The sequence below is a fragment of the Apostichopus japonicus genome, chromosome 1 (assembly GCF_037975245.1).
Source record: "Apostichopus japonicus isolate 1M-3 chromosome 1, ASM3797524v1, whole genome shotgun sequence".
In the NCBI taxonomy this organism is placed as follows: Eukaryota; Metazoa; Echinodermata; class Holothuroidea; order Aspidochirotida; family Stichopodidae; genus Apostichopus; species Apostichopus japonicus.
This window is the reverse complement of record NC_092561.1, coordinates 2,049,143-2,074,902: the sequence shown is the minus strand read 5'-3', so window position 1 is coordinate 2,074,902 and position 25,760 is coordinate 2,049,143. Positions and strand designations below refer to the sequence as shown.

The window sequence follows — 25,760 nt, the reverse complement described above, 5'->3', positions numbered from 1 at the left end:
TGTATATATATACATATACATATATATATATATATATCTATATATATATATATATATATATATATATATATATATAACGTACATACATACATAAAGCTATGTAAGTTATTCAAGATTAATTTTCTTCCTTTCCTTTTGGTGCTCCACAAGCACATAAATTTGAGTTTCATTTTCCCAGAAATTGGAGTAGCGGTGCAAGTGTACACACGTGTACTATATAAGCACAAGTGCCTTACATTTCAATAGCCCTCCCTTTTTTTTTTCTTTTCTTCTTTTTGTATCAACACAAAAATGGTGCGCTTAGTCATAGGGCAAAGAGCAGTGGCATTGTCAACAACAGTTCTCACTAAAGTGCAGCAGTGTCAAGACTATTACAGTATTTGCCTTTAACTGTTAGCTGCGATGACAATGGTGTGCTAGGCCGCAAGATCTCCCTGAATGGGTGCATCAAAGCACAGCGTGCACTGATCCCCCCTGTAAGCTTTTCATATAATCATAAAAAACGCTATTGTAAATAATTCTGTTTTGCTTGGAATTGAAAGAAAAGGAAACAAGCTATTCTGTGGTGCAAGACCAGATATATCTGGAAAATTGAATGAGATAGACAGGAGTGACGTAGTAAGCATCCTGTCCAAGGATCTTATTGATGAACGTGTGGTTCCGAGGTGTGATCAAAGACAATTGAATTGGAATTACTGGTAATTGGGGGGGGGGGGGGGAGTTATCGTCTGGTTAGAAGCAACACTGGATATAAAGTGATACAAGCAAACTTGAATTGCTGCATATTTCAAGCAAGAATGCATTTCAAAATAAATCCCAAATTTAAAAGTAAAATATTAACATCAATTCCATTTATTGTATTTCTTCTGCTTTAGTGAACAGTATATAACTTCTGCAAACTAAATCATTAAGAATGAAGAAGACATTTGTCTTTTCCAACACCTTTCATTGATTTATTATTTTACTTAGTTGGGAAGTTCAAGTGATTGGGAAAACTAAATCTTTGAAACTTAAATATTTTTGGTAAAACATTTTGTTTTCATCATTTGTTTTCTGAACATTCTTATTCTGCTCGATGGAAGTCCAAGAGTGATGGTAGCCACTCAGGGACGAAGAAAAAAAATCCAAGATGTTCTTCCCCAATTTCCTCCCTTGCCTGTGGAGATAACAGGGGTGGGGGGGAGATGATTTTAGTCCGGTGGTCCTACTGCCTGCTGGTTTATTTTTGTAACCCCGTTTCAGACCATGACAAACTGTACAAGAGATCTAAAAACTCTACTGTACAGTGCTCATAGATGTGCAATATATATTCCACCTATAATGTTTACCTGAAGTATGATGGAATTGATCACATCCAGAGAATTAAATTTCAATATTTTCTGCAAGGCTTTAATGTTCTTGTTCTTGTCATTTTGATGCCAACCAGACTCAGCCTCTTCATTATTAGTGTTGTAGCCTTTCCCTAGTACTGTGTAATCTTAAACCCCCCTTGGTGGATCTATTGATTTGTTATAAAGTACTACCAGTGATTGATGAACCTGATCAGATATGCCAGGCAGGTAACAACTTGACCTCTGAGGTCAATGTCAGCTGTTCTAGTCTGCTCTCTTTTACCATATAAGGAAGAAGTTGTCTTGGGAACCCTTCTTGGCTTCCTGGTAAAAAGTCAGCCAGGATAGATTACAAGTAAAGGGTGGAACCTGCTCACAGCAGACAAAGAAACGAAAATAGGGGAGACTAAACTGCCAGTCTGAAACAAAGCCATGATTGGGTTGGGCAGGGTAGCAGGTACTTACTACTACTAGATGACTGATAGAATCTGTCTATGGTATTGTTATTATATCAGATCCTCAGAGGTATTTCAAGAAAGAGCATTTAGTAGTATATACCACATCTAGTGTGATCGCTGAGAATGTAAAGGAATTTTTTCCCATCTCCCTAAGGTAATAAGGAGTTTTAAAAGGTAAAGCAGGGTACAGTATTGAAATATTTACTGTATGGCTTAAGACTATAGGTTAAGTACTCTTTAGTACAAGAATGTAAATCTTTCAAAACAAATGCTCGGTCTTGTCCTAGATTTGACATACATTTGAAGTACAGACTTATGTTACACTATCTACAATGGGCAACCTGATTGGATGAAGGGTGTTAAATAGATGGTGGGGCGGGGGGGGGTTTAAAGTTGTGGTCAGGAAGCCGAAAGCCATATAGGGTGGTGAGGGGGGGAGGTCCCCAGAAAAAATATATGAATTGTAGATCTATGTGAAATGGTGCATTCTTAGGCTTACTTTGAGTATGAATTAGGTCTATTACTAGGTCTACATGCAAAGTTGTCCCAATTTACCACTTTAAAATGTTGGGAGGGGGGGGGAGGTGTACACCCTCCCATAATCTGGATCTGATCGGGAGATCTATGCCTTATTTGCATAACTTAAGATACTACGGTATGCATTGTTGTACATCTTGGTTGATGAAATCTTATTGTAAAGTTATTTCATGCCTCCTGTACCTGTCTCCACTGGAATGCACTCCAATCTACCTGTAGTGTTGCCTATTAAACTTGGTAACATTTTAGCACCGTTCCCCCTCCCCATGGCCTACTCTAGGGTCAATGCCTACTTTCTCTCTCTCCCTTCCTTAGCAATAGTATACCATTCTCAAGGCTAACAATTTACAATTTCAGTTTAATTTTCATCTGCTGGAATCTTGTAACTTTTAATGTAGAAGTTGATGTTGAAGTAATGTTAAAGTATACAGACCAGTCAAGTTTGAGGATACTAACATATTCCCCTCCCCAAACCCCTTTTTTTTAGTGAGCTGTGAGGGTAATATGTCTTAGGAGTTGAGGGATGTAAAATTGGGCTGAGGAGAGGGCAGAGAAGTAAGATGCTAAAGAATTATCCAGGACACTGGATTTCTAGCCTAATTAATACTTGAAGACTTTTACAATAGTTCATGAAACTCTGCTTAAAATTGTTCCATTTTTTTACAAATGTTTGCTGTACTTAGTAGTGATAGAGGGCGCGTAGCCAGGAATTTGCCAAGGGAGGGGCGAAACTGTAGATTCGGCATTGCAAACTATCTAAGCGTAGCGCCACCATGGTGGGCGCGAAGCGTACAAGAAAATTATGGCTGAAAATGCCATCCAGATCGCTGGAAATGGCACTTCCCAGGCCTTGTAAGTTGCATCTTAGCATTTTCTCTTTGAAAATACTAGCGATATCATAAAAACATTAAAAACATTTTTTTTAAATATGCTCAAGGGGGGCGGCTGCCCCCTTCGCCCCCCCCCTTGGCTACCCGCCTGAAAGTGATGTGTAGTGATTATCAAGCGGAAGTCATTACATAAATACTCTATCTTGATATTCTCATATAGTCAGTTATACAGACAGTTTGTTTATACAGTTTTGTAAATTCTCTAAACTAATTCCTATACAGCTAATGTTCTTGTGCGGCCTTCAAACAGAGAAGAATGGCGACTGATACATGGAGCACCGCACAGAGTGTGCCCACAACCACACAGCCCCCTCCCTCTGGAGGGCAACCAACGACCCACTCCGCAAACAGCTCACCCGGTATGGAATCCGAAGATATGGCTAACGACGCAGAGGGCGTCTGGAGTCCAGATATAGAACAAAGTTTCCAAGAGGCATTGGCAATTTATCCACCGTGTGGGAGGAGGAAAATAATCCTCTCGGACGAAGGCAAAATGTACGGTAAGGAAAGAACCCTTGAGCGCATTAAAAACTTTTCTCTCTGGGGGTTGAAGTTGGTAAGAAAGCAAAAATCAGTGGACAGTTTTAGCTGCCAGAATCATAACCGCCAAAGATGTGGGTCGACTTCTATATATATAACAAGTCTGTCTGCTATTCAGAGATTGAGTAGGTACTTAAGTTGTCCACACTCGCAGAGAATAATTTATCCAGTATCACATCGCAAAAATGCTTTACAAAATGGTCAAGTTTGCTATACGAGTGTAAAGATGTACAGTATAGCAAATTGTTCTACACAGGAACACTTTCTATAAAGTATTCATTGAGGAAGAAAATTCTGCTGCACAAAATTTTTGAACACTAAATTATTTCCTGAGTCAGATACTGTATGTACAGCATACTGTAGGTGCACAGAGATGTAGCCTCAAAAGTTCATCAGCGCTTTGACATAATCTTGAAACTGGGTACAGCCGGTTTGTCATTGATATATACTAGAAGTTTTGGTGGTAAGGGTAGGGGTCAAGGTATCTGGGGGGAGGGGACCCGATTGCAAATTTGAGCAAGGTTTAAATTTAAAGGGCAGGTAGGCACAAATTTAAACTTTCAGTAGGCACTAGTTTTAATGGCTTTCTGTAACTTCCTCTTTAATTCTTACAAGTTCTTAATAGAATAATGAAAAATTTGTAGAAATTTGAGGTTAATTTTCAGTGATTTTTTTTCAGACTGAAGTTGTTATAGTACTTTGATCATTTGACTTGTGAGTGAATAGAAGTGTAGTAGGAAGGCCATTGATACTGCAAGCAAAATTTCATTTGTAGCATTTGCCATTTTGTGCACTTTGAAAGGCAATTGTGGGGCGGGGGGGGGGGGGAAAGGATGGCCACTGACAGGAAAAAGTCATCACTGTCGTCCGTCGGTTTTGTTGCACCTCTCCATTGATCTGGTTCTCGTCTGTAGCTTAGGCTAGGAATGCTATGTATAGGTGCTACCAGTATCTATACACAGTGTGTACAGTATTGTATACATGTAGGTATTGGAGGCATTGACTCAATGGTTGACGTTGGGGCTACAGAAATTACAATCCAAAAGGCAGTGGCATCTGTAGTGAAAGTGAGTTAGTTTTAATGACCGTTGCATACTTGTATCTACAAGTAGTTGTGTCATGGGTGTGGAGAGCAAAATGGGGGGGGGAGGGGGTCTTAATTTGAAAACACCTGATGGGGCAGCAAATCATTGTGTTGTGTGAACAAGCACGATTTTGTATTCTGTACGCAAAAGAGACATCGAGTTTCAAATCTTGCAGCAATCAGCAACTTTGATATTTTCCAAATAGATCTTGCATCGGAAACGGGTTCATTGTAAAAAATAAAAATTTTAAGGACAGCCCCAGTTTTATTGAAATGTGACAGTCATCAAGTTTGTGGAAGACTATCTCTGTGCAGTCTTTATCTTGTATATGATTGTGGTTCAAATTAAAAACAGCAATGCTAAAAGATTGCCGCAGTCTATCATAAACACTTCTTCTTATTATTATTATTATTCATGATTTTCAGTGTTAACTTGTAAGAAATTATTTGGTTAAGTTACCTAAGGCTAAACTAAACGTTGCTGCATCGTTAGAGTTTTTGTTTCATTTATACCGTAACTTCAATTGAAGCAGCTCATACTCATTAAAACAGTACAAAAATACGTACAGAACCGACAACGTGCCGTCAAAACTCATGTTTACGTGAAGGATAAAACTAGATACCGCAGATCAAAATAAGAACGATTTTGTGGGACTAACTAGAGCTATTAACAGGATATTATTCACTTGTGGCACCACCAATGTATCAAGTCTACAGCCATAAAGAGCTATTGTGATCAAAGCATAGGTCATAACACATTAGATACTTGTACGATATGCCGGCAATCACAAAACTTTTTCTACTTGATAATGATCGAAAAACAGAAATTCATGTTTTTTTCTTTGTTTCCGATTTCTCCATTGCCACTGATTGAAAGCAGATCGACGTCTTACAAGGTCTTCTGCTAATTTAGGAAAAAAAGTTGTAACTACTCTTCTTCTTTGTTAGCACAACTCACAGTTTTCGCTACATTTCTACAAAAACAGTTCCTCCCGTAGCATGGCCTTTGGGTTTCTCCATTTGTAGAGTTTTGCAGGTGTTTCCTATAAAGACAGGGTAACGTTGAAAATAGAGCCTTGAATGGTCTGTGCACCCTCCTGGGTTGTGGTTTCTTAAACTGCACCAGTTTTAACTTTTGTTTGAAAAAAATTGGAATAAATTTGGTTCTTGTTAAAGCTTAAGGTTACGGAAATTCGTGCTCTGGGGTCTCGTCGGGTTTTAATGTTGGTTCTTAGTGCAGCTTATATGGTAGAAAGAAGGAAACATATTGAGTAAAATATAGAATAACAAATTGTTCCAAAATGTTCAACTGAGTGAACAAATTGTAACTGCTTTTTCAAAGTGTTCATGTTTGATAAAGAGTGAGGGTGGGGGGGGGGGGAAGGAGCAGTCATTTCTGGATGTTTCTTGTCAAAGGCATTTGTTTGGCTGTAAAACTGAATAAAGAGTTATAAAAACAATAATCCTCTGTTATGATTTTTTTTTCTCCTTTTTTTTTCTTCTCCTTTTTTTTTTCTTCTCCTTTTTTTTTCTTCTTAATATTATAGAGGATAAGTGTTTATTATTGTTATCTGTTTGTATTTATTAACAGGAAGAAACGAATTGATTGCAAGGTACATCAAACTCAGAACAGGCAAAACCAGAACGAGGAAGCAGGTAACGAAGAGAAAGCTCTGCATAGGCCAATTAGCAGATTATTAATTAATCTTATAAATTTGGCAATTCTCCTGTCGTCTGGAACTAGTAGGCTTTCTTATTGAACTTCAAATTCCATCTGAAAGGTCAAAAGAGTATTGGAAGATCTTAAGAGAAATTTAGAGAGAGAAGAAAATGAGAGGATTAGAAGGGGGGAGGAGGGAGGGAAGCCCAGGTTATGGAAAATGGTGTTTTGGTGTAGGAGAGGGAACATCCCTGTGGGAGGCTCCAATGTAAAACCAGTGGTACCTTCTTTCTGTAGTACACAATATTTGTTTAATGGTAGCTATTTCTTTAGTATCAACCCAACCCCCTCCCAACCTGCAAGTAAAACATTTTGTTGTGAAACTTATGGAGTTTTGCAGGAAACTAGCAAGCAAAGATGTTTGATTGAGTTTTGATCAATTAATATATTTTGACGATGTATTAAATCTGTTTTGTCATCCTTCATTTTACTGCATTTTGCTTATGACCATTGTCATTATTTGATGTTTTTTTTTTTTATTTTTCATTTCAAACCATTACAATCGTTTCTTGATACAATGTTTCATATGATACTGGTTTCAGTATAAAGCTTCTCAGAATTTGTCGGGTGAAAGATTATAAACAGTGGTTTACTTAATGACCAGTCAGGCCGTCCCAGGAACTTTTCTATCCTGAGATTTCTCGGAATTGACTAAATTATAGTTTTCAGGTGAATTCCTGCTCGTTTTCCTTGAATTCGATGAAAAACTTCAATGTTGTCATCAATATCTACTTAGTGTAGGTCTAAATACCGTCCTAATTGAATGTCTTGCAACTTGGTATTTATGATTCTGTGAAAAAAGGTTGCATCAGTACAATAAATTTCAAAATGTCATTTGTGATGGTGCCGTGGCATTTCTTTACCCAATAGAATACCATGAAACCAATCATCTATGTAACAATGTATCATCACATACTTACCAAGCATACATACATATATATATATACATTTTGTATATATGTATGTATATACATCTATATATATTCATATATGTGTATGTACATGTATACTATATATATATATATATATATATCTATGTATATATACATCTATACATCTATATATATATATATCTATATATATATATCTATATACATCTATATATACATCTATATATATATATATATATATATATATATACATTTATACACACATATATATATATATATATATATATATATATATATATATATATATATATATATATATATATATATATAAATATATGTTTTTGCCTTTCTTATCTCTTTTCATTTTGCTAAATTGATGTCAATTTGTGAATGGAACTTCTCTGCATGACTTTGAATGATAGCAAACATGTTGTTCATTTCTGCATAATTTTTGCATCGAATCATCATCTGCGCTACAACGTTACTTGCGATCGTTCTTCCGTTAGCTCGACTTGCATGATTGGTAATGTTGTTGATAGCATGTTCTCACGTTTACGGATGAATTTTCTAACTTCGCTCTTTTGCATTTCATGATTGTTTTCTTTTCTGTTTTACGTTGCATCTTTGTGTTCAATGTGTTTTTTCTTGTGATAAAATGTGATGAAGTCCTCTACTGGCTTTTGTGGTTGATGTTTTTGTGGTTGACTTTTCATATGTGGTTAGACATCTCTTATCTTGCCTGTACATAGTTTGAATTAATTTTTTAGAATTAATTGAAGACATTTTGTATGATCTAGTTTTCAGCCATATGTGTGCTCTGTAGTTCTTAGGACCAAGTGTCAAAAATGTTTGTCACTTTGAGAAATCTGGAATCTGCAACAACATGTTTTTTGGTTGAGTTTTATTTTGCTGCTAACTTCTCTAATATCTGTTTTTCTTGTTTAACTATATATATTGTTGCTATGAATCATACAGTCCCCTCACTTGTTGTTAACATCCATGTTACCGTGGCAGCACATTTACCGTACACACATCATATTGGTTCAGCATTGCAATTGGTGTTTGCTTGTTTGTTTTCTGTGATCGTAGTGAAATAGTCGGAGACCGGATATGACCTTTACAAAAGTAAATATTTATTCTCAGGTATCCAGTCACATACAAGTTCTTGCTAGACGAAAGGCCAGGGAGTTACAAGCTATGTGCAAGGTAAATTTGCACGAATGTTAAATGTGTTACAGAGCGTTTATAGTCATGTGCACCCTCGTAGGGGGCAGCATAGACCCTATCGGCTTATCTCTGGTAGGCTCGATAGGTAGTGTGTTGAAGTGATAGCTTAGGCACAATAGAATAGGGAACCATTTACCTGTAATATTAATGATGTATCATTTGCACTGCAATGCTAGCTTTTCTGCTTCACAAGTAGAAAGATGAAATGGTATACATGTGCATATACTGTACCATCTATAGGTTCCTGGTATTTATGAATGGTAACAACTTTATCAGGGCTGAAATTTAACCAAGTGTCATCTTAGTTTATTGCTGTGGACATTTAACTGCGTAAATGTCTTTCTGGAAAGTAAAGGTGTGACCTAGCTTTTTGTGTTTGGTCAGTAACCAAGTTACCAAACCTAGTAGTAAGTATTACTCAAAATAAGATAGGGATTAAACAAACTAAGATACCCTCCTTATATGCCCCCACTCTCATCCCATCCCCCAGCCCACCTTGACTTCAATTCTACAATTGTAAAAAAGTTTGAATTGTACACTGTTTTATCAATCCTATTTCACGATCGGGTACATTAGTGATACACTTAATATCTTCAGTATTCAGTGTACATTGAGGTCAGTTGTTTTCTGAATTTCCCACACCAACCACCCCCTTCCCCACCCTCACCTCATCCCGACCCACCGTGGCTGGAGGTTTCAATTCCTCTGAAATCCTTTTCCTCTCTCATGCACCTCTATTTGGAGTAGTCTGTCCAGCAGTCCGGTATAAAGGTCCTTCTTTCATTTGTGACTTTGTTGATGATACTGTTCAAGATATGCCACCTGGCAGCGTCTCGTAGTACATTCAATGAGCAGGCTGGGAAAGATCTCGACTCTAGACTAGACTAGTTTTGTCAGTTTGTCTCTGTTTATTTTTCCTTGAATCCTCCTCCATTCCCATGAAATTTTTGCAGTTTTTGACATTTTTGCAGTAGAAAACAGACTATACCAAGATAAACTCACCAGTGTTCACAAGCTTGAAAAAAAAATCAACGTTTAATCATTTCTTGTAAAACAAGTTGTACTTGAGCACAAAATCCAAAAAAAACTATATACATTAGCTCATGGTTCTTAACTTGCAGTTAAAAACTCTGGATATGTTTTTCTCAGATTTTGGCAAAATAATATATATACAGCTTCCAGCAATGTTGTTGGAAGTAACTGTTTGTATAGACAGATCTATTTGTTTTATTATTTTGAAGTATTGCATATATAGTATAATAACAGGTTATTACAGATGCAAAATCGGAGGCCACCTTTTACAAACGAAAAAATGAAAGTTGAATCAATTCTGTGTAGTCTACTTACCAGGGACTTTCAGTTTTGCTTTCTGCATTCCATCTGTACCAGAGTAAGACTGGGGGGGGGGGGGTATTGTGGAGGATTGTGAAATGGAGGGAAGGGGGTTAGAGTTGAATTGATACACTCCCCATTCTAAATCTAAAGGTTATTGACTTGTCAAACTCAGGTTTGTGAAGTTCTCTTTCACAACTTTCTGATAAAGATTCTTCATCAAGTATAAATATTTGAAACTTGTTGTTTTGCTTGGAGAAAAAAAAATAATATATATTTAAGCACCTCATGTGCAGTCCTTTAAGTATTCTTTAGTGGCAGTGAACAGTAAGTACCTGGTACCTTCTGCTAGTGATTCAGATACTTGAACAAATTGAGAAGTCCTTTGGTTAAGGTGTATACGATTCTGACGTTGAAACGAGTTGACCTTTCTGCAGTGTTCCATGACTCGGTGTCTGAAACAAGCTGGACTGCTTTTTACGTCTGTTTGGTTTTCTTTTATTCTCTCGATTAAATGTAAGTAATTGTGTCACTGGGCCGCCTTGAAATATTTGGTAGTTTCACTTTCGATTGATAAAAATTCGTCGGGGAGATGTCCACCTGTTTCGTTTTGTTTATTTGGTTTCCACACCATGTGTTACATGTAGAGGTACGTTGAGGGTACGGTCAGCTCCTTGGCATGGTGATGGTAGAGTAATCTCAACACACAGAAATAAATGTAGCCCCTTTGTGTTCGCAGTTTCTTGTCTCTTCGTGTGGAGCACCCTTCCCATGATGCCTCTCTTCCAATTCAGGCTACACTAATGATTTAGTGTGCCCATCCTAGTTATCAGATCATAATGTTCATATAACATTATATTGAGTGTTGGTTCAGAGATTTAGTTCATCTTGGAAGAAAACGTTGGCTTTCTGGCTATTTATTTCTTAACTTTTCGTAACAATTTATCGTAGTTTCACGGAAGGCATTGGAATTCCTTCATTTTGTGTCTGTCATGGCTCGAGTTTCGGATTTAGAAATGATTGCAGCGTAACAGGTTTTAAAAGATGGGGGATGGGGGGGGTGTTCTTCAAAAGGTAAAATGATGATTCGAGCCTAGATGCAAGTCATGCAGGGAAGTTCCGAGATATTTGGTCTTTTTTTCACGAGTCCCGCTTGACTTAAAAATTGATTAAAATGTCTGATTCAGGTATCAAGCCATATCCAAGTGCTGGCTAAAAGAACGTCCAGGGAAATTCAGAAGCAGTTCAAGGTAGGGGTGTGTACATATATTTTTTTTTCCATTATCTTTAACCCTAAGTGTAACTTCGAACCAGTGGAGGGGGTAGGGGGGGCATTAGGGATGGGTGAGAGTGGGATATAGGACGTTGTTATGTGTGGTGGGTGGTACAGCTGCTGTTTTATATATAAAGGTATTATACAGGGACCCCCATGACATAGATATGAGATTTCGGAGGGTAGAAATAAGACAAATGTTGAGTGATGCTTAAAGTGTGGTATGTGGAGGCATCCCTGCCTGTGTAAAGATCATTGTCCACACAATTTTGGGTTGGGGGGGGGGAGGTCGTGGCCTCGGCGTTGGGGACCCTGCAGTAGTGCTCAAGATAAAACCATATTCTAGGAACAAATGGGGGTATTGGACATAGGTTACATTTTGCCCATCCCTGTGGCAATGAGATTCCGTGAAAGAATCTGGCCGAGTTGAGGGGAGGGAATTGGTCCTTGACAAAGTAGGTAAAGAGAGTGGTAAAACTCTTTTTCCATATTATTGAGGTACTTTAATTCTCAGCGAAATCAAGAATCCATTTCAAATAATTAACCTGAAAAAACAGAGCAAGGCCACTTCATAAATATTCTGCTTTGTTAAAGCTGCTTTCATTCTTGGCATGAGTGCAGTGGTTAAGCAAAATCAGATGTTTAAAATAAGCTGAGACAAAGGACAAAAAACTGTGCAATTAAATTTGTTGCTGTCAGCTTTAATTGGAAATATTCACTAATTAGCATCTCTTTTCCTCTTGTGAATAATTATGAATTAAAGATGAAGTTGGCAGACTGTGTTTGCAGTGATAATCTTTTTATCTTTTTTGAGAAAGGCCTTATTATGATTTTAATATCCATGGTGTAAACAACCTTTTTTTGGGGTAATATTATGATGTCAATTATCATAAAGATGTACTTTATCGCCAACAATTATGTTCGCCGAGATAAAGCGATTGAAAAATTCAGAGAAAAGCCAGAATATTTCCTTGCTTGTGTACAAAATGAAAAATGAAAAACCTGACTCGAGCTCATGCGTGGGCAAATGTATTGACCGTTCCACTAAGAGTTGTACTGTACATTAGGCTATGTGCTGCGGTGTCTGCTTTATGCATTGTTAACTATGCCTAGCACCATTACTTCATTTTTATCGCAGAATAGCGCTCGAAGTAGACATTTAACGAGTATACTCGACTCGTGAATTGCTTCTCTGGCAGGTGAAACCATGGCTTGTACTGAGTTTAGCAAAAGTTGTAGGCTGCGTACTTCTGTGTGTATGCTACTTTATTTTTTAATATCAGGTTTTGAGGTCAAGACATCTGCTTGCGCGCATGTGTCCCAGTTAAGGTTTTACTACAATTGTTTTAATGGATCAATGTTTCATTCACTGAATTTCTGCTCATGGGTGAAAAGTTTGGCAAACAAGTACATTGACATAATTGTGTAGACTGTTTACGACATTTTAATACCAACAAAAGAGTCTAGAGTTGGGGGTCAGTTAGTCTGTGCTTATCATGGAATGCAAAATTTGGCCGTAAAACACGGAATTGTGCAGTTTATGCACCAATTTCACCAAACCGACCAAAATGAATTAGGATTTATACCAGGTACAATGCAATATGAAAGAATGTTTCAATGTACCTCATTATGTGAAATGAAAATTCAGTGCTAAAATAGAAAAGAAGTGCATTGTTAAGGAATTTCTCTATGGAATAGTAAATTGCAATTTTTTCAGATGAATATGAATTAAAATATGTTGGAAAAACATACTGCAAAAGTTTGTTTATCTCCTATTTAAGACTGTTCTATAAATTTTAGTGCTGGATATCAAAAATTTATTCTCTTTTGGGTCATACAATGTGTGTACCCCCACTCCCCCTCCCCTTCACCAGAAGTTGCTAACAAGCCGTCAAATCCTGTCATCCAGCTAGTGAATTTGATATCCCAATTTAGTTACTAAAATGCAAAGGGAAGTTCACCCTAGTTAAAAAAAAAAAAGAAAACGTCTGTTTTGTACAACATGTTTTTCTGTGAATGTAGGTGTTCCTACTACCAACTTAGAGAGTAAAGCCTAAGGTTAGTGTGTGGGGGCAGGGGGTGGTCGGGAGGGCCATTGGCCAGCCAGAGTTGAATACATTGCAAAAAGGCAGAGAAACCTGGGTGGAAGAAAGTCAGAAAAGAAAATTGTGCTCCACAGTTGCACAAGATGGAATGGTTAAATTCAATTTATTAAATTTGAAAGAACAAATTTCAAGATTTTGTCTCTTGTGAATGCAACCTAATCTCATCTCCTTTCAACTCCAACAGACTCCCACGATTTTGTCTCGATTGAATAATATATACTTTATTATTACCTAATCTCCTCTCCCCCTCCCTTCAACTCCAACTGACCTCCCCACCCACCCTCCCACCCCCCCATGACCCTCTCTCTCATGAATTCCTTCATCACCTCTTTCTTTTACAGCAAGATCAATCAGCTAAAGACAAAGCTCTTCAAAGTATGGCCGCCATGTCATCCGCACAAATCGTCTCTGCCACGGCATTACAGAACAAATCAGCTGCCTTTGGGATACCGGGACTGGGAGTACCAGGCCCTCCTCTGAGGCCCCCCTATGCCGTTGGGGCGCCGGTATGTAGTCACCTGTCTTCTTCAAACCAAGATTGTCTAAAAACGTCTGGAGCAGAATTAGGGGTTCAAAACCAGATTCTTACTAGACATAAGCGTTTCCAACAATTTGCTGGTTTTTAAAGCTTGTAAGATGTCAAATTTTGCCCGCCATCACTTTGGAGATAAAACTGCAAATGAAACCAAAATAGTGGTAGGCCTATAATCTATGGGAAATGTGTATTTCACTGGTCCTTCTCTCCTGCAGTGTACTTGTACTCATATTTTTATTGTAGTTGACATTTTGCTGTTTGGAAAACAAAGAGGAAGACCAGAATGATGTTCCGAGGGACAAGAAAAAATCCTTGAAAATTTTACCCAAGTAGCCTTATCACTAGAATAGCGCCAGATAGCTCAGTTTGTTCAATTGAAAAACAAGAATTAGTAAATCCTCTGACTTCTGACTTTGAATCCCAGTTCCAGCATGTAAAGATTTTTGACACTCTCTACAAGTTCCACAATTCTGCAAAAGAAATAACATATACTGTACACATTACACACTGTGTACAAGTTGTTTATCTTCAACCCTGTTGCATTTATAGATAATCGTGCACAATTCCTCTCCCATATTTCCCATCAGCCAGCTTTCAAGTTTGTATCTTCATGTCGATGTCATTTTGTTACACTTTTTTCTTTTAATTGATTTGAACTCGCACAGAATGAGATTGAGAGTAAAAACGACATTCATCACGTTTCTCGATCGCTTGTACTTTCTCGCACTTCTTCCTCGTCTATTCCTCCCTCCACCCCTGCGTTTAATTTGTCATGTTGATAAATCAATCAACTACCGACAGTAGTAAATAGCTGCCTGTTGCTCTTTTTTTTTTGTCTCACAGTAATTTCTTGCAGCTTTAATTTAATGCTCGTACGAGAGATATCATCTCTCACAGAGCCATTCTCTCCCTTAATGGGTTTTCTCCTCCTCCTTCTCCTCCTCAAACATGATATTAAAAAAAAATAATAAAATAAAGGGAAAATGAGAGACCGCTTATTTTCGTGGCTGAGGCAAAAAATTTATAAGTTTAATCAATCATGTTTTATAGGATTCCAGCCTCAGTGCATTAGACTCCCTTCACTTTGACAAAATGGTAGAGAAAGTCAAGTACATTTTGTGTGATTCATATTATCAGTGTTATCTTTGAAAGGCAATTTCCCATTGATCAAAATATTAATATAAATTGGCCGGCCTGGCGCTCCCGGCTTTTGACTTAAAGAGCTTTTGTTTCCGATGGCAACGACGTAGAATCTGTGCCAAGCGTTAACGTCGGGATGACAATGGAGTGCTTCTTTTGTGCGGCAGTTATTATTAGCACTAAACTGTTCGTTGGTCGTGTGCGCCGTGCGCAATTCAAAGAGAGTGCAAATGTTTATTCACAGTCGTTACGAGAGATAGAGAAGAAATAGATAGTGTACACCCTGGGATTTATTCAGATGGGGCATCTCGTGCTGTTATTTATATTGAGATCATAAAGTTAGGCAAATAAATCTCCCATTCCCCCCCCCCCCTCAATATTCATGGAAATTGAGAGATATTTTTATTAGTGTGGTATTAAAAATAGAACAAAAGACAGATTTTAGAAGCCATGGATTGAATTTCAGTCGTTAAAGTAGTTTTAATGTAGTTTTATGTCAAGAAACTTGTTGAATACTTTGCAGTGCTGTTTGTGCTCCCAAACCTGATATGGGATTTGCCAGTCAAATATAGGTCCTTACATTGCAAAATGATTTCAACCCAGAGATGTCAAAATGTCAGTGCAAATGGGGTTTTATCTATGAAACCTTTTTTTTTTTGGGAGGTAATTATGCTTATCAGCAAAGTTTCTTTCAATCTGGCTTTTTTATACATACACGTGGCAAGTTTTGAGAAGATAGTGGAAATAGAACCAAAGAAAATACTGAGGATATTCTGTTTGGTTTGATTTAAGAACCATGTATGTTATGATTAATTCAATGGCGGTGTCGATGCTGTCATCACAAATCTTGCAGTGGGAGACTAGCAGGGAGGGGGAAGGGGAGGGGACAGAAGGCCAAGGGGTATGTGGAACCAGTGGCGCACATAGAATAGTTAGCAACGGGGGCTGATCCTTCCTTTGTCAGTCTGTGCAGGGGATTCTGTCCTGGGGGAGGGTGTCTAAGGGGAGGGTTTTGTTTTATGTACAGTAAGGTGGGCTTAGATGCAAATTGGTGCTATTCTTGGGCCAAGCTTTGAACTGATTCTGTGATCGATATGTGGCTGATGGGTACCCGGGGGCAGACGTCCCCCACCCCCCCCAACCCCCACATGCTGAGTATGCAACTGTGTAGAAGTAAAGTATCATACTGTGGCTGTATTCTGAACAGTTTGTGCAATTATACAACACATATTGGTGTTATAAATTTTTCTTTGACCATGTCTCATGATGGCAGTGATAGAGGTAATGAGGAAGAGGCAAGAAAGTTAAGTTAATTATCAATTCCTAAAATATTTTCTGCTCCCCTCCTCTCCCCATCCCATTGCACTGCTACATATATCACTGATCACTTCGTTCATCATGTGATTGTTCTTACAAGCTTAAAATCAGTTGATGTTGGAATAATAAGGTTTCACTTTTTCATCATCAGTTGAAAAGATTCTAAGTTTGTCAAGTATTTTCATTGAAAAGCAATTGAGTGTTTAACCGTCAGCCAGCAACAAAAATGAATCACGAAGCTTTGTTTTGTTTTTTCGTGAAGCTGTTCTCAGGGTCACCATTGTATATTTTGACTACTATTTCGGTGAAGGTCAACAGTATTTTCTCTAATTTTAGAACGTTTGGCAAAACTGTGTTATTTACACCTTTTCAAAAGTTACAGGTAGTTACAGTATATGCCTGTATCCACCTGTGTAAGACTATACCAAAAGATGGTAATGATAAGTACGTAACACGATTAAAAGTCGCCCGTCAGATAGAGGCAGGTACTTGGGTATTCTTGGGGTTAATTCACTGCTGAAACATATATATACAGACTTCATACTTTGTGTGAGCTGTTGCACGTCAATAGATTAAAATACTCAATTTATATTAGTTTGCATTTGTTCCGGTCACCTTACTGATATATTGTTTGATCAATTTTAGTGTTTATATTGTTTATTATTATGATTATTATCGTTTTCCTTCTTTTATCTGCAGCTCTGGCAGCCTGGCCTTACTCAAGCAGGTTCTTCTCAAGAGTAAGTATAACCTCGAACCTCCACCCTCCCTCTCTCTCTCTCTCTCTCTCTTTGTCCAGGAATCACAGGTTTGATGAACAGGGTCCAGGAATCAGACCAACAAACAGTGGTTTTTGAAATTGTGGCCTCTCCTATCATTGCAGCCATATGAATTAATTACTTGGAGAATTATTTGGGGGGGGGGGAGGGGCATAAAGCAAATGCACAATTTGTGATATCTATCAAGTTACTTTGTTGCTCGCTTACCTGTCTCTCCACAACCTTAGCACTCTCGTTCTACCGTGCCTAGAACCGTGCCTGGAAGGCATGGTAGAACGAGGTTGCTAAGGTTGTGGGGAGACAGGTAAGCTTGTCACTCGTAAATATCCAAACCAGTTAGTTTTGGACTCTATACAAACCTATATCAGGAGGAGAGTGTTGAAGGTTTCAGGTAGGGGTGGGGGGTGGGTAGGAGGGGTGATTCAAGGTTTACTGCAATGCTGTGTACAACAGATATAAAGTAATACAGTCCTTCTATGGTATTGTTTTGTATAACTTATCAAATGTTATTGATTCTTTCCTTTTTTCAGCATAAAACCTTTCACAGGGGCAGCACCCCAACCGTACGCACCTGTGGCATCCACCGTGGGGGACTATGCCAGTAGCGTTACACCCCAGGGAATCCCTCCACCGGGTGAAGGGAGGTCCATAGGAACAAGAAGGTTGAGATTAGTAGAATTTCAAGCTTTCTTAGAACATCAGAGGGAGAATGATAATGTAAGTGTAAATCAACTAATCAAGCCTTTGTCTTTGAGGGGGGGTGGTGGTAATGGAGGGGCTGAATAAGAGGGTGGGGTTGTATCCAATAACGACCACCTCCATGTTAGTGGTAATCACCTGCCTTCCTGTATTTAGATGCTCTACATCCTCCATCCCTCTTCCTTTCCGTCTTACTCTGCACCCCCCCTCATTCTTCCCTTCATTCCCTCTCCTTCTCCCTCCTCATCTCCCTCTAATGTCCCTCTCCTCTCCCATCCTCCTATCCTCCCTCTCCTCCCTCCAATTCCTCTCCATCCTTTCACTCATTCTGCCTTCACCCCTCCCTCCCCCCCAAGTTGTGCTCCTGCACTAATGAATAGCTCCTGATCAAACAAATAGTGAATTTAATTGATCATGTAGCTTTGTCTACTTCCTTAAATGTCTGATTAATTTTCTTTGATCATACTTATTAGCTGTGATCTAGTTTCTTGTCGATTTGATTGACTATTAAAGACTACAGAGCTGTGACCTGGTTGCATGTATGACCAGTGTTTTTATTGGTTCCTTGCTTTAGCAAAAGGAACCTATGCAGTCAGGTTGGCGTATGTGTGTGTGTATGTATGTGTGTATGTATGTATGTATGTGTGTGTGTGCGTCTGTGACACTTGCTTGGGTACGCTCTATCTCAATAAGGGAATGTTGGATTGAGGCCAAACTTGGACTATAGATCCGCCATATGGAGAAGGTGTGCCCTATTGTTTTTGGTGCCCACAAAGGTCACCAAAGGTCAGTTATGGTCCAAAAACCGAAAATATTAAAACTGCAATAACTCCCAGTGCCAATGTGCGACAAGATTGATATTTTGGGACAAGTGGTGAACTGGTTAGGGGAGCATTTTCAAACTTAACGGTCATGTGATCCGAGGTCATCAAAGGTCAATTAATGATAAAAAACTACTATTTTTGCAATAACTTGAGAACGAAATGTCTGTTAGGGTTGGGAGTTGCCTCAATGTAATCCAATTGTCGACCCGCATCTGGGTGACCCTTGACCTCAATTTGACCTCTGGTGACCTTTTCGTGTTTTGGGGATTTTTACAGTTTGGATGCTATTTTCAGATGTCAAAGGTATCTTCTGATCATAAATGTCAATAGGTTGACCCTGTGTGACCTTTATGTGCGAAGTTATATGGGGTCAAAGTTTTTCGGTCGGAGTTAGGATAGTTGTACAGACTTTTCGTTTTGTTTTTTGGAATCAGGAGATTAAACTACATCTGAAACAGAGGTCAGAAGGTCAAAGGTCACATTAGAAAAAATGTGCTTATTTTGGGAGGAAACGAGCAAAAAAGAAAATGTTTGGTTTTGATGCTAGATTTGGATATCAAAGGTACCTTCCGATCAAAAATGTCAATTGGTTGACACCCATGTGACCTTCGTGTGCGAAGTTATACAAGGTCAAAGTTAATTTTCAGACATTTAATGCAACAACTCCCAGTTCCAAGGTGTGACATGGTTGATATTTTTGGACAAGTTGCAAATGGTATAGGGGAATATTTTCAAACTTAACGGTCATGTGATCCGAGGTCACCAAAGGTCAATTAATGTCAAAAAACTAGTATTTTGGGGGTAGAAAATGGGCAAAGAAAAAAATGTTTGATTTTTTATAGTTTGATGCTCTAATTTAGGTCTCATCAATCAAAAATGTCAATAAGTTGACCCAAGGTGACCTTTGTATGTTAAGTAATATGAGGTCAAAGTTAATTTTCAGACATTTAGTGTAATAACTCCCAGTGCCAAGGTGTTACACAGTTGATATTTTGAAACAAGTTGCAAATGGTATAGGGGAATATTTTCAAACTTAACGGTCATGTGATCCGAGGTCACCAAAGGTCAATTAATGATAAAAAACTAGTATTTTTGCGATACCTTGAGAACAAATTGTCCGTTAGGGTTGGGAGTTGCTTCAATGTAATCCAATTGTCGACCCGCATCTGGGTGACCCTTGACCTCAATTTGACCTCTGGTGACCTTTTTAGTGTATTGTGGATTTTTACAGTTTTGATGCTATTTTCAGATGTTAAAGGTAACTTCTGATCATAAATGTCAACGGGTTGACCCCCGTGTGACCTTCGTGTGCGAAGTTATATGAGGTCAAAGTTAATTTTCAGACATTTAATGCAATAACTCCCAGTTCCAAGGTGTGACAAGGTTAATATTTTTGGAGTAGTTGCAAATGGTATAGGGGAATATTTTCAAACTTAACGGTTATGTGATACAAGGTCACCAAAGGTCAATTAATGATAAAAAAACTAGTATTTTTGCAATAACTTGAGAACAAAATGTCTGTTAGGGTTGGGAGTTGCCTCAATGTAATCCAATTGTCGACCCACATCTGGGTGACCCTTGACCTCAATTTGACCTCTGGTGACCTTTCCGTGTTTTGGGGATTTTTACAGTTTCGATGGTATTTTCAGATGTCAAAGGTAACTTCTGATCATAAATGTCAATGGGTTGACCCCCATTTGACCTTTGTGTGCGAAGTTATTTGAGGTCAAAGTTAATTTTCAGACAATTAATGCAATAACTCCCAGTGCCAAGGTGTGACAAGGTTGATTTTTTTGGACAAGTTGCAAATGGTATAGGGAAATATTTTCAAACTTAACGGTTATGTGATCCAAGGTCACCAAAGGTCAGCTAATGTTAAAAAAGTAGTATTATGGGGGGAGAAAATGGGCAAAGAAAAAATGTTTGAATTTTTACAGTCATGCTCCATTTAGGTCTCACCGATCAAAAATGTCAATTGGTTGACCTCCGGGTGACCTTTGTGTGTGAAGTTACATACAAGTTCAAAGTTAATTTTTTGACATTTAATGCAATTAAATCTCAATGCGAAGGTGTGACATGGTTGATATTTTGGGACAAGTTGTGAATGGTGTGGTGGAACATTTTGAAACTTAAAGGTCATGTCATCTGAGGTCACCATTGTTATCATATCTGTTGACACGCTTGTAGGTCTCTTATATTTCTTACATTTTCGACGCCATATTTAGATCTCAAAAGTGCCTTTTGATAAAAAAATCCGATCACATTTTGTGATCACAAAAGTGTTGGCTATAGTGTTGGTTACTTTATGGGAACATGTAGGACCACAATTACTTGGACTATTTCAGCCCAATCTTGCTTGATAATATTATGTGTATTGTCATATACCCCAAGCAAGGAACCACAGTGCCCTTGGGCTCTTGTTATATAACAAACTGTAGATTGTGAATTGTCCGGTATGAGTGAGATCACCTGGTTACATGTACGGTGTTTTGTTTTATAACAAACCGTAAATTGTGCATTGTCAGGTATTAGTGAGACTAACTGTGTAATCTTTTGTCAGCAAGAGTTTCAATCGGCATCTAAGTCAACACCTAGATATTGAACAATTCATTTCACATCCCGGTTTTGATAGACTTTGTCTAATTGAGTCAGCCATAAAAATTGGTAAACAGTTTCATCATTTTATGGTTTGTTTGTCCTTGCAGCTGATTCAATGAAACATTTCTTTTCCATGGAAAAGATGTGAAATTTATGCTTCCATTGTTCAGATACATGAATATACAGTTTTCTCTCTTTCTGATTTCAGTATAGCAAACATCTCTTTGTTCATCTTGGATCAAATGCAACTTATTCGGACCATGTACTTGAGGTTAGTCAAACACAGGTCTCTTTTATAGCACTCTGTTGCCATTGAAACTGATTTATTGTCATGGAAACTGCCCTTTGTTGTTGTCATGGAACTTGCTATTGTCAACTTAACATGCCAATCTTTATTAAATGTAAAATAATGATGCAACAGCTTACCTTGTTGGTGGAAGGGGAGCAGGGGAGGGGGGTTGTTGGGTGGTTTGTGCTGATTTCCTAGAGAAGACTTTTATTCTTCATTCATGATTGCTAAATTTGGAAAACTTTAAAGTCTCAATAATCTTAAAAAACTCTTGCAAGTGACACTAAAATCACTAAAATTTGAGCATACGAGACTAATATTTCACTTTCTTGCATATTTTTTGGGGGGGGGGGGGGTACATGTGAATGTCTTGATCTTGCGGTGTAACATTATTCTTTCTCTTTGTTGAAACAGGCGATTGACGTCAGACAAATTTATGACAAATTTCCTGAAAAGAAAGGCGGTTTGAAAGATTTGTATGATAAAGGACCTCCTGAGGCATTTTACCTTGTGAAATTTTGGGTAAGTATTAGGTGAGGGGGTGATATTGGAATTAAATTGCATGTCTCTCCGTGGATAAGCTCTGAGAAAATATAAAGAAATGCCATTTAATAGATTAACATCATTAATTTGAAAATTGAAAGTCGCATACAGTTGGAAAAATTGAGAAAAATCAAAACTTTTTGCTGCAGAATCTACTGGGATTTAAAAGAGGGGAGGATTAGGGAGAGGGTAATGAGATGGGGGAGAGAATAACTTCCCATAACAAAAGCCTTCCGGCACTATTCCATGGGAGTTAAGCTGCATCTATTGTATGTTTCATTCTCAAGATTTGACTGTTTCTTTATCCCTAACAGGCTGATTTAAATACCACGCTATCGGAAGATACTAGTGCCTTCTATGGAGTATCAAGCCTTTTTGAAAGTACTGAAGATATGACCATAAGCTGTTCAACGAAAGTCTGCTCGTTTGGGAAACAGGTCGTTGAGAAAGTGGAGGTAGGCAACACAGACAAATTAAATCTTTTGATTCCTCGAAAGTATCGACAAAGTGTTTATCAAGTCCTATATAAGTATCGACAGATATCTTCATTAGCTTTGAAAACACGACAAAATCTTGAAATCCAACAAGACCGATGATGATGGATCTCATTTGACATTGTCTGCTTTAACTAATTTTTCCCCAAGATTATTTTTCCAGAATTTTTCTTTTTTTCTGATCATGTTTCGGAGTTTTGCAGTTGTATCTATTTGCTCTGCAGTATGAACAGCTCCTAACCAATAAACCTGATTGAAATGGTATATTCATACTGTCATTACAAGTGCCAAAAACTGTCCCAACTGGGTGTATGAAACTTTACAAATCTGTATTTCAACTTTCATTTTTAAATAAGTGGAATTTCAGTATTTATTTAAAGTTTGCATGTGATTCCTCTCTCACTACATAGTGTTCAGAATAAGTGTTTCAGAATTAAACACATTGTTAAGTGTTTCAGAATTAAACACAGTGTTTCAGAATGAAACTGTTTAGTGTTTCAGAATTAAACACAAGTGCTTAGTGTTTCAGAATTAAAGCCAGTGGTGTAGTGTTCAGAAATAAACAGTGTTTTAGAATGAAACATTGTTTAGTGTTTCAGAATTAAACCAATTGGTGTAAATAGTATATCCCTCTCTCCATACATAGTGTTCAGAATTAAGTGTTTCAGAATTAAACAGTGTTTCAGAATTTAACGTTGTTTAGTGTTTCTGAACTAAACACAAGTGTTTAGTGTCCCTCTCGCACTACATAGTGTTCAGAATCTAATAAAGTTATTACTTAACTCATTTCTCACCAATTAGCTTTCTATGATTGAAGAAAGTTACACAGTTTGTCTTCAATAGTTTAAAGGATTGGTTCAGGTGTTTGACATGTCTATTTTGTATGAAAGAGCGCAAAAAGACAAAAAGAACAGTGAAGAAACTACCATGATAGCATGCTCTGTTAAGGAGATATGACACTTTGAAGATATCAAAATTTCTTTGAAAACGACTGGTGTAGAAAGACTTACTGTGAGGGTGTGACGTCACATCCTCACTTCCTTAACATTTGTGAATATATTTCTTTAAAAATTATTTGCATTTTTTAACACATTTGAAAATAATATAATCAAAAATTCTTCAGATGTTTAATCTCAAATACTTCCTTTGACAAATATGACATCTCTTGACATATCTTTTGGTTGAAAGTCATGAAATCTCACAAAATATTTAGAGAAAAAAATAAAGACTTTTCAGGAATGTGAGGATGTGACATCACAGCTAGTCAGATTACAGCAGTTTCTACACAACCTGATAAAACTTTACACTTGAATATCTCTTTAACCGAAAAAGATATTTGAACAGTTTTTTCACCATTGTGTATCTTTTATTGTCCTCTGTCATATAACATAAACATGTATGACAACTGAACCAATCCTTTAATTAGTCGCAATCTTATCTGGGTATCAGTACTCGACTTCTGTAAACTTGCTGCACACTAGGTTAAGATGAAGAAGCACAGCTTTAAGAGCAGTTAGCACATGGAGGAAATTTTTTATTGCAGAACAAATTTATACCCTGCTGGGAAGTAGTATGTATCTAATGATTATAACTGGAGTCAGTCATTTTAGTGAGTAGTAAAATATTAAAACAGTAGTAAATGCTGATTAATGTTCAGATTATGATGTTAAAGGGGAGTGTATTGCCTTTGAAAATATAAAAAATATGAAAAAACAACAGAAAATCTGTTGTCAATGCTGTATGTTTGAGATTATTAGAAAAGTTTAATTAGAGCAGACTGAATTATCAGCAAAACCTTCATATACTACAGGTGTGTATGGAGGTGGGGGGGGGAGGGGCCTTCCTAATGGTTCAACTTCCCAGCTTCTTGGGGTGTTTTACCTTTAAAAGTCAAAACACATTTTAATAGTTTTTGATAGTGTAGAAACAAATCATAAACTAGCCACTTGGATTTTTGCTTTTTTGTCAATTCTGAAATCTGTTTGGACCGTACAGTTTATAGTAACGGAATGAGTTCAATTCATTTGATAGTTGGATTTAATGATAAACAAATTAAATTTGGGTCAGACTGAAGTGTCTATAACTGCACCACTGAAAAAGAAAGCCCCTTTAATCTCTTTGGACAGACTTTATCACCCTCGTAAATTTTGAAACATTTTGACACTTTCTGAGAAAGATCATTGATCATGGGGAAACTGTCATGATGGATGCCATTAATCAGATGGTCTATCCAGCTTTTGAATTATGAAAATAAAACAAAATCACAAGTGTGCAGGCTTCAAGCTTGTTTATATTGGTCTTATGGTACTCTACTCATCCATGGAAGGGGACAGATAAGGCATCATGAATAAACATTAGGTACTTTCTGATACATTTGATACATTCAAAAATGCGAATTGGTGAAATTAAGGCATAAACTTTTGCAGGTCTGCATAATTAATATGAACGATAAAACAACACGTTGAGTTTGATATACATGTATGAAATTTTGTCTTTATCTGTCTTAACAGTTTTTAAACCTCGCTCGTCAGAAACATCCAATCATACATAAAATACAACATGTCGTATACAGAAATGCTGAATGAAATCAAGTTATGGCTAAATGCAGAATACCGCTTTGCGTCAGCCGCCATTGTCTGCAAGATGTGAGGTATTCTGTGGGGAAAAGTTATACTTAAGCAAAAAATATTTTTAAAATATGCTTGATTTAATCAATTCCCAGAGAAAGTGTTTTACTTTTATGTGGCTAAATGTGCTATTAATCCTTGGCCTAGAAGACTTGTGTAACAGAGGCACTCAGCCCCTTGCCTGCTATTAACATGAGCTGCCTTTTACTCCAACATTGTCTAATGACCCCCGCCTTCTCGTAATTTCTTGACAGAGTGAAAATCCTCGATTTGAGAATAACCGCTACATGTACAGGATAAACCGTTCACCCATGTGTGAGTACATGGTCAACTTCATCCACAAACTGAAGCACCTCCCAGAGAAATATATGATGAACAGTGTCCTAGAAAACTTCACAATACTGCAGGTGAGTAAGAAAAAGCACCCCTCCCCCACCCCTCAAATAACATCCATCCCCCCACCCCACAAACTGAAGCACCTCCCAGAGAAATATTTGATGAACAGTGTCCTAGAAAACTTCACAATAC

The 25,760-nt window shown here is 37.6% G+C and overlaps 1 protein-coding gene across 5 annotated transcripts in view; it reads left to right on the top strand.

Moving 5' to 3' along the window:
- Positions 1–25,760, top strand: part of LOC139977531 (transcriptional enhancer factor TEF-1-like) — a 40,209-nt gene that overhangs the window by 6,782 nt on the left and 7,667 nt on the right. For 3 of the 5 annotated variants that reach the window (XM_071986950.1, XM_071987104.1, XM_071987019.1), the window contains exons 2-11: positions 3,439–3,716; positions 6,432–6,496; positions 11,197–11,265; positions 13,729–13,893; positions 17,079–17,119; positions 17,689–17,875; positions 21,488–21,550; positions 21,983–22,090; positions 22,426–22,566; positions 25,487–25,639. In XM_071986950.1, the coding sequence (XP_071843051.1) occupies positions 3,473–3,716; positions 6,432–6,496; positions 11,197–11,265; positions 13,729–13,893; positions 17,079–17,119; positions 17,689–17,875; positions 21,488–21,550; positions 21,983–22,090; positions 22,426–22,566; positions 25,487–25,639 (1,236 nt within the window). In that variant the 5' untranslated portion in view covers positions 3,439–3,472. Of the gene's footprint in view, positions 1–3,438; positions 3,717–6,431; positions 6,497–8,593; positions 8,657–11,196; positions 11,266–13,728; positions 13,894–17,078; positions 17,120–17,688; positions 17,876–21,487; positions 21,551–21,982; positions 22,091–22,425; positions 22,567–25,486; positions 25,640–25,760 lie in introns of all 5 variants that reach the window. The other 2 variants (XM_071987186.1, XM_071987266.1) reach the window with 2 other exon arrangements.